Source organism: Elephas maximus, chromosome 26, assembly GCF_024166365.1.
Source record: "Elephas maximus indicus isolate mEleMax1 chromosome 26, mEleMax1 primary haplotype, whole genome shotgun sequence".
Lineage (NCBI taxonomy): Eukaryota > Metazoa > Chordata > Mammalia > Proboscidea > Elephantidae > Elephas > Elephas maximus.
Window position 1 is genome coordinate 964,729 of NC_064844.1, and position 12,815 is coordinate 977,543.

Genomic DNA, 12,815 nt, shown 5'->3' on the forward strand with positions numbered 1-12,815 from the left:
TTGGGGACCATGACCGCCGGGATTCCTCTAGTCTCAGTCAGACCATTAAGTCCGGTCTTTTTATGAGAATTTGGGGTCTGCATCCCACTGATCTCCTGCTCCCTCAGGGGTTCTCTGTTGTGCTCCCTGTCAGGGCAGTCACCGGTTGTGGCCGGGCACCAACTAGTTCTTCTGGTCTCAGGATGATGGAGGTCTCTGGTTCCTGTGGCCCTTTCTGTGTCTTGGGCTCTTAGTTATCATGTGACCTTGGTGTTCTTCATTCTCCTTTGATCCAGGTGGGTTGAAACCAATTGATGCATCTTAGATGGCTGCTTGTTAGCATTTAAGACCCCAGATGCCACATTTCAAAGTAGGATGCAGAATGTTTTCATAATAGAATAATTTTGCCAATTAACTTAGAAGTCCCCTTAAGCCATAGTCCCAAACCCCTGCCCTTGCTCCGCTGACCTTTGAAGCATTCAGTTTATCCCGGAAACTTCTTTGCTTTTGGTCCAAGGACAGAAGTTTTTAATTTCAGTTAAGTCAAATGTATTTTTTTCTTTTATGGTTCATGCTTTTTGTAGCCTATCTAAGAAGTCTTTGCTGTAAGTTTTATATTTATGCTTTACATTTAGGTCTCTGGTCCATTTTGAATTAACTTCTGTATATGTAGGATAAGGGTGGGTTTTATTTGTTGAATTATTTTCATTTGGCTGAGTTTGGTTGGTTTTTTTTATCCAGGTTTTCCAGCACCATTTGTAGAAAAGACTATCCTTTCCTCACTGAAGTATGCTGTTTTTATTTAAAAATCAGTTGTCTGTTTACGTGCAGGTCAGTTACTTGACTGTTCTATCCGTAGACCAGCACCACACTAGTGTTAAAAAAGCAATGAAGTCCCTTTAAGGGCTAAGGTGCTAATGACCTAAGGCATGGTGTTTTCAGTTCCCTCACATGTATGCGAAAGCTAGACAATGAATAAGGAAGAAGAATTGACGCCTTTGAATTGTTGTGTTGTCGAAGAATATCGACTGTACCATGGATTGCCAAAAAAAGAAATGTGTGGTGGAAGAAGCAGAGCCAGAAGGCTCCTTAGAAGCAAGGATGGTGAGACTGTGTAGTTTGGCCTTGAAATCAAATAGTGTGAGTCCTCCAAGTTCTTCTGTTTCAAAGTTGTTTTGACTATTCTAGGTCAACTGCACTTCTGTAAAATTTTTTAAATCGATTTTCATTTTCTACATAAGGCCTTATGAGATTTTATTGGGATCACATTGAACCTATAGATGAATCTGATACCAACTGACGTCTTAAGGATGGTATTTCTCTCCACTTAATGACAGTATTTCTCTCCATTCCATGGTATTTCTTAGGATTTTATATGTATATGATCATGTCATCAGTAAATAAAACAGTTTTACTTCTTCCTTCTAATCTGCGTGCGTTTTATTTCTATTTCCTTGACTTATTGTAGAGGTTAGGACTTGCAGTATAACGTGAATAGAAGTGGTAAGAAGGAACATCATGCCTTGTTCATTCTTGTTTCCTTCCAGTTTTATTATGTTCGAAAAAGACTTTTATTTCCTTTTTTCTTCTTTTGGAATAACAAGAGACTGACCAAACATGTAGGGGAAGCTTACAGTGTCATTTCTAAGTAGTGTTTCCTCAGTGTCGCTTCGCAGAGATGATTTCCGTTACGTAGTATTGGTATTACGTTAGTATTGGTACAGGTGTTGGGTAGTGTTGGTATTACTGTAGTATTGGTACTGCTGTGATACTGTTACTGTAGTATTGGTGTTACTGTAGTGTTACACTGCTGCAGTATCGATACTCCTGTAGTGTTGCTATTATTGTAGTTTTGGCACTACTGTAGTATTGGCGCTACTGTGCTGTTGATATTACTGAGAGAAGAATACTGTTTCCTGGTAAATGAAACAGCTGTCCTGCTTGACAGTGGGGCCAGGAGAGCAAGAGGACCAAGGACTGTTGAAGAGAAAGCTCTGAAACTCATCTTGTACATGAGGGATATTCTAATTAATTTATTTAAAGAAAGCATTTACTTTAAAAATTTTAAAGTAGTGCTTTAAGTCACTTGGAAATTTTAGTCTTCTTACCAAACACTGATTTTACTAAAGAAATACTTTCTTTTAAATGTGCACCTGTAAAGTGCAGGATTTTCAATTGTTATTACAAGGTGCCTTCTAGTCAGTTCAGTCTCATAGCAGCCCTTTGTATAACAGAGCCAAGCGCTGCACCATGTTCAAAATCCTTGCTGTGTTTGAGCCCAGTGTTGCAGCCACCACGTCAATCCACTTCGTTTAGGGTCTTCCTCTTTTCCGATGAGCCTCTACTTTACCAGGCATGATGTCCTTCTCTAGGGACTGATCCCTCCTGATAACATGTCCAAAGTATGTGAGACGTAGTCTCACCATCCTTGCTTCTAAGGAGCCTTCTGGCTCTACTTCTTCCACTACACATTTCTTTTTTTGGCAATCCATGGTACAGTCGATATTCTTCACCAACACCACAATTCAGAGGCGTCAATTCTTCTTCCTTATTCATTGTCCAGCTTTCGCATCCGTACAAGGCGATTGAAAACGCCATGCCTTAGGTCATTAGCACCTTAGCCCTTAATGTGACTCCTTTGCTTTTTACCACTTTAAAGAGGCCTTTTGCATCAGATTTGCCCAATGCAACTGGCCGTTTGCTTTCTTGACTGCTGCTTTTCTGTGGTTCTTCAGAATTGCTTTGACTCCAGAATATTAGAGTATATGCCACTTGTGTGGAGAAATTATACTTTGTCTGTCAGTTATTTTTATTGGTGAATAAATTACATCCTTGTTAGCATTTTAATAGTTTTTAAAAAAAATTATAGGACGAGGTGGAGAGAAGGAATGTGCTGTCTCATTAGAGGGAGAGCAACTGGGAGTATGTAGCAGGGTGTATATGAGTTTTTGTATGAGAGACTGACTTGATTTGTAAATTTTCACTTAAAGCACAATTAAAAAAAATTATAGGACATTTGGAGCAGTGTATTTGTAAAAAAATTCTGTAGCTCTGTATTGCACGCATGATGGTGCTTGCATGGTAGGGACTGAGTTGTCTTCATTTTATTAAATACACCTCAGTGTCTGGCTGTTTTTCCTTCTTTTTTATTAGGATTGTATTATTACAAACTAAAGTATGTGAGCAACAAAATTTCTTCAGCACGTGGGTTAAATACTAGCTATAATTTGTCTTCTGGTCTTTTAATTTCAAATTGTATAGTGGCCATATTAAATTAATGAAAAGAGGGAAATGACGTTTTCTTTTTATCCACAGTGGCAGCTAGACTGTCTTGCCTGCTTGCTGAAGTTAATATGCCAGTTTGCAGTAGATCCGTCTGATTTGGATTTAGCTTATCACGATGTCTTTGCCTGGTCTGGTGTAGCAGAAAGCCACAGGAAAAGGACCTGGCCTGGCAAATCAAGGAAGGCTGCTGGAGATCATGCCAAAGGTCTTCACATACCACGATTAACAGAGGTAAAGTACAGAAGTTACCATGAGATTGCAGCCGTAAATTCCATCTGTGTTTTAAGAGAGCTTGTATGTGTTTTGTTTTTACAAAGTAAAAAAGTATACTAAGACATAAAAAATGCTATCATAGATTGCTGTGCTGGGACCTAGCCGCTGACGTGGTAATGAATCAGATGTGCTTTTTCAATCATCGCCCAGCATGAAGGAATGAATTTTCATGTTACCTTTAACTACAGGATTGGGTCTCTCATTTGGACTCAGTACTCTTAAATACTGAGCATATCAAGGTCCATTCTGCAAAACAGAAACACGCTGGGTATCTAAATGGGGAATTTAAATAGGAAATTGGTGTTTCTGTATATGTGTGGAGGGCTGAACAAGCAAACGGAATGCTGAGGTAACCTAGAGATAATAAAATTAAGCGTTTATCAGGATCAGGTAGCTTGAAAGTCAGCAAAGTAAATGTTGAACCTCAGGATTTTCAACGTGGAATGCTCTGCACTCGTGGTATAACATGTTGCTTTTAAAAATATTTATTTCAGGATGATAAAGGAGTCCGCAACTGCTTGCTTTTTAACATTATTTCAACAGTGAAAAGTGTTTAATTCCTCAGCCATCCCTCAGAAACCACCGATATTTGTAATATATCATATTTTTCTCACCTAATTGGTGGAGGGGTAGAGAATCTATGGGTCAGATGTAAATAATAGTTTTGCCTTGATATTTCTAAACTTCCAGTATTTTTTCGAAGTTGCTACTCTTAACAGTAGCTACAGAATTTTGGTTTTCTCACATTTTACCTTTTTATAATATTTTCAAAAATTCATTCTTAGGATAGTCCTTGTCACAGATGAAAATCAAAGTATTGGGAATCTTGTGGTAAAAATATAGTTTTTGAATTTTACTGTCTAATTAAAAGAAGTTTTTTTTAATATTTTTGTTTTAAAGGTATTTCTAGTTCTTGTCCAAGGAACCAATTTAATTCAGCGACTTATGTCTGTTGCTTATACGTACGATAACCTGGCTCCTAGGTATGACTGTTTTTTTTTTTTAAACATATTTTATGAATGTACTTGCAGTAAGAATATAGAGTTTTAAGACTTTATTTTGCAATTTTAAATTAACAGAAAAATTGTTAGGATAGTGAACTTTCCCCCTTCCCCCCTAGATTAACAGATGGTCGGCAGCATTTTGCTGTGTTTATTTTACTGCCCGCTCATGGGGACGCGCTTGCTGTGTGTGCGTGCGTGGGGACGCACATATTTATAGACGTGTTTTCCTGAACCAGGAGCACTGGTGGTACAGTGGTTAAGCACTCAGCTGTTAACCAAAAGGTTGGCAGTTGGAACCCATCAGCTGCTTCACAGGGGAAAGATGTGGCAGTCTGCTTCCATAAAGATTACAGCCCTGGAAACTACGGTGCAGTTCTTCTCTGTCCTGTAGGGTTGCTATGAGTTGGAATGGACTTGATGGCAATGAGTTTGAATTGGTTTTTTGGTTTCTTGAATCTGGTTCAGAGTAAATTGCAGGCATCATTACCACTTACCTATAAATACTTCGATGTGTGTCTTTTAAGACCAACGTTTTCTTAGTAAGTGGAGTAAAATTTTCAAACATGGAAAATTTTAACATCGATACAATAATACTATCTAATATATAGCCCATATCCAAATTGTCCCATTAATGTCCTTCATAACAATTTTTCCCTGGTCCAAGATCGTGCATTGCATCTGATTGTCAGATTTCTTCAGTTTTCTCTCATCAGGAAGAGGCCACCTCTCTTACAGACCATCCTTCAATGTGGGTTTTCTGGAGCCTAGTGATCAGAGTGAGATTGTGGCTCTTTAGCAGCTACACCCCATCTGTAGTCTTGTGTCTTTCCCAGTACATCTGGTGAAGTCGGTTTTTCCCGTTATTGGTGATGTTAATTTTGATCACTTGGTTAATCTTGTCTCCTCTAGATTTATCTAAAATTTCTGATTTTCTCTTTGTAATTGGTATGGATCCCGTGGGTAGATATTTTGCAGTTGCATAAATTGTCTGATCCACATTATACTTTCGTTCATTGATTTTAGCATTCATTGATGATTCTCGCCTGAATTAATGAGTCAGAATTGACTCACGGCAGCGGGTTTGGTATGATGGTTATAGATGGCAGCTCTCTAACTCCTCCTGCTTCTTTTACGTTTCTCAGCTGACTTGCTGTTGTAAGGAAGGGCCTCCTCTCCCTCCCTTATACTTATTTAGGTAGGCGGTGTCAGTGTGGAGTCATAGATTTTTTTGTGTGTGTGGAGTAGGTTATAATTCATTACTCTCATTATTTGCTTTGCTTAGATTTTGTGAGATTTGGTTGATACAAACTCCTTTAGCTGGTTCTTCTGTCCTTTTGATATATTCCTCACAATTTGGAGGTGGGCAGCCTTTTTTCTGTCACGATGACGTTCCACGCTCATCTTGTAGTTTCCATGCGCTAGTGCTGGAATTAGTCATTTCTCCATCAAGCCTCCGTTTTTGTGGGTGGGGAACGCCCAAAATGTGGGTGCTGGAGCTTTCTTATGGCGTAATGGTTAAACGTTCAGCTGCTAACCAAAAGGTCAGCAGTTCGAATCCACCAGCCACTCCTTGGAAACCCTGTGGAGCAGTTCTACTCTGTCCTGTAGGGTCTCTCTGAGTCGGGATTGACTCGACATGACAGCATCGGGTTTGGTTTGGGTTTTGGGGTGGCTGTGAGTAATTGCTTCTAGACCCTCGTTGGACAGAGCTAGAACATGTATGTGTGAGAGTATAGTTTAAGCATATAATATGACCCCATTTATTTGGACTACTTTGAGATTTTTAAAAATAATTGAAAGTCTTGTAATTGCTGACTAACACAGGGAACCTCTGTATGTCTGAATAATCACCTATGTTTTGTTACGAGTATTTTAAATTAATTTCTAAGTATTCCATAGGTTTTATGTTGGGCTCAGGTTTGCCATTGTACTCCAAGTGATTTATAAAACATCTTTAAAAACACCTTTAAAAGAGCTTAATTTTATTTATGCCTTATTTATGGCCAATAGCCAGTTGGTGGTTTTTAGATGGTTTTAAAAGCTATCTTCATAGACAATAATTGCATATAAATAGCATGATTCTAAGATTTTTTTAATGTACCTTTCTGTAGTGCCTGTCTTGATTGGATTCACGTTCACTTCATTATTTGATTATTGTCTGTTTTATCCTCGTAGACTCTTAAGTTCTATAAGAACCATATCTGATTTTGTTCATCATTATTTTCAGTGCTAGCCATCTTTCCTCATCGTCTGTCAAACTTATGAATAGGTAATGTGGGAGAATGAAAAAAGTACTACAGTGTGGCGTTGATTTATATGATTAAATATCTTTTACATCCCAGCCACCAAATATTTTACAATTAAAGATTCTTAATTATTCCTCTTTTTCCTCTAACATACTCCCGCACACCACGATACATTGAGTTAGTGAGGTGATTCAGTGACTGACTGCTTTTGTCTACCTTTATTCTTCAGAATGGGGAAATATTTGCTTGACTCCATTATCTCCATACAGTGAAAAGTAAATATGCAGGTTTAATACCAGCTGTTGGTATACAAGCTGGTTCACTCTGTGGTAGTTCTTCTTCCCATTCCATCGGTTCCATTCTTACGGAGTCCATTAGAACGTTTGCAAAGAGTTGGCCCACGTAGGCCTCCTTGGTGCCTTCTCAGCTCTTCCTGCCCCGTAATCTTGTCACCTTCAGTTCATGCAGTACTAGAAGGTCAGCATCAGTTAAGGCAGGTGGAAGGAACATCTCACCTACTGATGCTGCGGATTTAAAGGTAGAGAGATGGCTTGCTCTTGATGAAGTTAAATGTATTAAACTTGCTACGAGTCAGAATTGAATCGACTCGACTCGACGGCAACGGGTTTGGTTTTTTATGATAAAAAATTAAACATGAAATATGACCAAGTAATTTATAAGTTTTAGCTTCTTAGTATCTTTTACTGTAAGTCCATAATATGAGTGAGTCTTGCTTTTTGAGATTTCAGAAGGTGTTTTATTAATTATAAAAAGTTTAGATGCTGGACATCATCTGTACAGCTTTTCTTACAGGGTTTATTTGTAAGGCAAGTAACTACTCCTATTTATTACAACAACCTATTTATTAGTCTTGCTAAAATGAGAAATTTTAAATATTTAGTTTTTTTTTTAAATGAAGTAATAACATTTTCCATTGAAGTTCCTAAAAGTATCATGGGGGAAAAACAGGGTGAAGTAATACAGAATTAAACTATAATTTTCCTCTGCCTTTTAAGATATTTTGCTTCAGACCATGTCTTAATTTCTTAGGGTCACAGTTACAAAATATCACAAAGTGAGGGGCTTGAAAGAACCAACATTTTATCGTCTGAGAGCTTCGGAGGCTAGAAGTGAGGGCATCAGCCACTGGGGCAGGTCCTTCCTTGTTGGTAGCCAAAACAAAATCTTGGTCTCTAGCTGGTTCCTCACATGGTCTCTTCCCCTTGTCTGTTTCCCTTTTTTTAAGACGCCACTTAGAAGAGTTTGGGTTTAGGACCCACTCTCATTAACATAACAGAAGGAAAACCCTATTTGCAAACAAACAGGGTCATATTCACAGGTACATGGGTAAAGAGTTCAGCATATTGGGGGTGGGGGGCGCGGAGAGTAAAGGGATGAGCATAGTTCAAGCTGTAACAAATCAAGCCTGATAGAAATAGACATTGTAAGCACAGAAGGAAGGGCCTTTTATGTCAAAGTATGATTTTTAAAATAGGAACCTAAAGTTTAAAATCAAAACTATTACAACCTATATCTTCCTAAGCTTAAGACACATGTCTTCAGTAACTAAAGCGTGACCCCTTTCTGAGGGTTCACTGAGTTCAGTCTCAGTTATATTCAGTCACATTTGTTTAATCTGAAGTGTAACTTGGTGTTTGCCGTAATAAGATTTTATCTGTGATTCTTTAAATTGAGTAAATAAAGGCTAAAGAACAAATATGTAGCTTTCTTAAAATATACTTCTTTTTCGGGAGAAGTCATGTAAACATTGAAGGATATATGTTAATAAATTTAATTTTCAGTTCATTGCTGAATTTAATTTAGTGTCGGTGGTGTGTTTTCACTTTACAGAGTTTTGAAAGCTCAGTCTGATCACAGGTCTAGACATGAAGGTAAGGGTTCTACGAAGTTAATTTATAATAGATAAAGATTTGGATATTTAAATATATATTTTATCTTGAATTAATGAAGATTGTAGTCTCTTCGTAGCACAAGCCTTTGTGGCCATGCATTCTCTGTGTTTTCTTTAGTCTCCCATTATTCCATGTGGCTCTTGGTGAGCTGGGCGCACTGCTGTTCCCTAGTGAAGTCTAGCCTTGCTGATAGCGATCACCTCCAAGACTGGTTAAAGAAATTGACCCTCCTTATTCCTGAGGTAGGACGAAGGTTGCGCGGGTTGGCACTGTTACTCTTCGTGTGCGCATTTTTTAAATTTGTTTATTGTGCTTTAAATGAAAGTTTACAAATCAAGCCAGTCTCTCATACAAAAAGTTATACACGGCTCCCCGTGCACTCTGAGCTCCTCTCCTCCTGATGGGGCAGCACACTCCTCCTCTCCTCCCTGTTCTCTTCGTGTATTTTTATATTGTTAATTAAAAAGGGTTAATGGACAGAATTCCCTAAGTACATCTCATCTGGGCTGCTCCTGCTTCATCCTTGAGTGTCGGCAGGGTTGTGAACCACTAAGGGGTAGGAACAGTATGTATTATGTGGTGTTTGTATTTGCCCTTTTGGAAATCTTTGTTTAGAGAGTAGTTATTTTGCCTTTGTTGTTTTGTTTGTAATTTTTCTCCAGGGTGTGGGAAGAGCATGAGCATTTATTTTGGTAATTTCTGTTTTAGAGACATTTCTTCTGCTTATTGTGTTTTATTAGAGTGTATCCTTAGAGGCAAGAACGACTAAATATAGGTCAGATATATTTTCTTCTGTTTATAATGAGAGCAGTATGATTTTCGCTGACTGTATCTTGATATTATTTCGTAATCCTTCGTAACCCTAAATGATACCATAGAAGCATACTCCTACTAATATACTTAGAAAGAACTGATGGCACTTTTTTATTTCATCCGCAAAAGTCACATCTTTTTTAGCTAGCGTTGTCTAATACCGGTAACTCGGGGCCGAATGCCGTATTTGTTCGAGCTCTTGCCCTGTCCCAGGTGACCACTGTGACATTTGGGCATTTTTTTCTTAGAACCTGTAAAATGTTCTGACTTAAGTACTTTCTAAGTTGCTTCTAGTTCTGAAAATATTTTATTCTGTTACTTGTAAGTAACTTAAATTACTATGAAAATCCTCTTCCCAGTCCCTTTTGTATCTGTTATCTTGTTGGTTGTTTTTAATTTGGTTTCTTTCTGTTTTTATGGCCGTTCTTGAGAATTTCTAAAATACTGTATGTACATATTACTGTATACTTTGGGGTACTTTATTTGATCTTATATTATTTACACGCATATATAGATGATCAGAACATTGCATTTAAAAATATGTTATTAAAGAAGTGAACCAGCACGTTAGTACTGTTAACATAACACCATTGACTTCTTACGCTTAGACTGCTGTTCGTCACGAGTCCTGCAATGGTCTCTATAAGTTATCTCTCTCGGGACTGGATGGAGGAGACTCAATCAACCGCTCTTTTCTGCTGCTGGCTGCCTCAACATTATTGAAATTTCTCCCTGATGCCCAAGCGTTCAAACCTATCAGGGTAAGCTGTCGTGCCTTTCCGTGTTCAGGGGTGGATTCTGTTTCTCCAGTCTTTGTCCCGTGTTTGTCGTGTACCCTATCCCCGCAGTAATGGTGAGCATTTGGTTACTGTCTGTAGTTTTTGCTATGAAGGTAGTGGTTGTATAGGTCTTAAAGTGACAGCATATCCATATTAAAACTAGGCAGAGAACCTTTGTACTTTGATTTCAGCTCTCTGATATCTCTCATAGGTGTTGTCTTGAAAATAGCATTTATTCTCATTGGGTCTCGTGTTAATAAGGTGAATGAGAGAAGCATCATAAATGTAGCCCGTGTAGCTCTCTTGTCACGCAGTCACACCATTTTTTTTTTTAATCCTTATGATGTTCTGAATTTCCAGTTTTCTTCCCTACTGTAGTGTATATACTAACCTTGTAAAAGTCTTCTATTGTATAATAAATCCAGAGACCAGTAGTAAATAATTTGTACTCATCCCAGAAATGTGATACGTCGCAAGATTTATATTATTTTTCTTCATATTTACCTGTCATCAACTTGTAAGAAATAAAATGTGTTCTCCTGTTTTTTCAGATATCGAAACTGTAACAGACTGTTGTGTGTGGGTAGATTTCTATGTGCTCGTGTTCTAGGGGTTTCTTTTGTTCCCGCATTTGTGTTGCGTTCTTGGTTCACAATACACCGTTAGCGTTGTATGATATCTATACCTTGTTTAAGTGGATTGTAAGCAAATTGAGAGAAGTCTTTCTGAGTGCTCTGATATTAGTCACTTGTTTTCATAGTTACAATTTTATGGAAACTAGGAGGGGTCTCTCTATTTTTATGAAATTTTTAATTCTATTAGCTTGTATAGAGATTTAATTTCATAAAGCCTCTAGTTCCTTAATGTATTGTAATTTTAAGTTATTTCCCTTTTTAAAGTGTTTTCATGAGGTTTTTAACTTTTTTTAATAGATAGATGATTATGAGGAAGAACCACTGTTAAAACCTGGATGTAAAGAGTATTTTTGGTTGTTATGCAAATTAGTTGACAACATACATATAAAAGATGCTGGTCAGGTATGTTCAGATAACTGCACGTTAACTTGTTTATAGAAATGAATTATACATATGTTTTTTTTGTGTTTATGACTGTGTATTTCCTTATTTTTCAGGATGCTTTTATCAGTCTGTATCTAGTTGATGCAGTCACTTTTTCTACTGTATTTGTGCCTGTTTCTCCTGCTTTATGTAATTCCTTTCTTATTCTTCCTTCGATCTTAAATTGTCCTCATTTGGTGCCTATAAGTAGTTTCCTGTCTCTTCCGAGTTAAGATTTGTGGATGGAAAATCTTATTTGGAAAATGAAGTTTAGATTTTAAGTTTAAATGTACAGCTGTCTATAATTGTACATGGATTTGGAGTCCTAAAATCACAGTTCAGATAGAAGTTATTTTAAGCTAAGGGAACACTGCCAGTTTTTACTCGTCTGTTGATTTTCTTACACTAGGCTAACGTGATATTTCCATCCAAACAAAGAAATGTTTAAAACAAGTAGATTTAAAAGATGTACTTGACATGTGAAGACTTTTGTTTCTTCTCCTTTATACATTTAGTCATAGTGACCTCAAAAGAAATGAAAACATTTGAAGAAGATACATTTAAATATTCAGCAAACACTTTCCCAGTTTTTTTTATGTATATATACACTTTACATGAAAAATCCTCGAGTGTTTGAACTTCCTACATTTAACGAACAGTTTAGACCTGAATTCTTAAAATATTCTACTTTTCATTTAGAAAATAATTGTAAAATTTAGTATTGAATAAGTTTAATTTACTTGGTTGTTATTATTAAAATATTGATACCAGATAAACATGGAATGTTTTTAAAAACCTGAGCATGCTCATTTAAACTGAAGTAGTAGGAATCTAATCTTTCTTGCTTGTAAGTCAAAGGAATTTCCCTTCTTGGAGATCTTAATTTTTTTCTATTCTTCTTATTTTGTGCAGCCTGTTTAATTTTGTTGTTCAGTTATAATGAGAATTGAAGCTTTCTAAAGATGTTTAACTATACAGTTAAGTTTATTTTTAAAGCCTAGCTTAAAAGGGCATATTAAAAACAAACCTTAGTGGGCAAATTTTATGGCATATGAATTATATCTCATAAAGTTTATAAAGAAGAAAAATTAAAAAACAAACATTAGTTTCTTGATAAATTACTATGATTATTATAAATTGTTATCAACATCCATTGGTTCTTTTTGTAGGAATCTGAATATTATGACTCTAATTTTTTAAATTGAGATCTTGTATAAGAGTAGCGGTATTGAGTTTATAATTAGTATATTAATGAATTTGGAAGAATCGAATTCTTGGTACTTAAAAGGAAAAATTCTGTTTTTCTACTAAACTACTAAACGTAAAAACCTATATTTGAATTTTGTATTTTCTCTTTGTATTAAGACAACGCTCCTCGACTTAGATGCTTTGGCAAGACATTTGGCTGACTGTATCCGAAGGTAAAATTTGATATGAACTTGGCAGTTTTATTGTTGAGGAAAGG

The 12,815-nt window shown here is 36.8% G+C and overlaps 1 protein-coding gene across 3 annotated transcripts in view; it reads left to right on the forward strand.

The window, feature by feature from the left end:
- USP34 (ubiquitin specific peptidase 34) overlaps positions 1–12,815 on the forward strand; it is a 251,301-nt gene that overhangs the window by 156,845 nt on the left and 81,641 nt on the right. For all 3 annotated transcript variants that reach the window (XM_049870361.1, XM_049870360.1, XM_049870359.1), the window contains exons 34-40: positions 3,295–3,495; positions 4,438–4,520; positions 8,639–8,679; positions 8,818–8,942; positions 10,122–10,274; positions 11,225–11,329; positions 12,716–12,771. In XM_049870361.1, the coding sequence (XP_049726318.1) occupies positions 3,295–3,495; positions 4,438–4,520; positions 8,639–8,679; positions 8,818–8,942; positions 10,122–10,274; positions 11,225–11,329; positions 12,716–12,771 (764 nt within the window). The remainder of the gene's footprint in view (positions 1–3,294; positions 3,496–4,437; positions 4,521–8,638; positions 8,680–8,817; positions 8,943–10,121; positions 10,275–11,224; positions 11,330–12,715; positions 12,772–12,815) is intronic.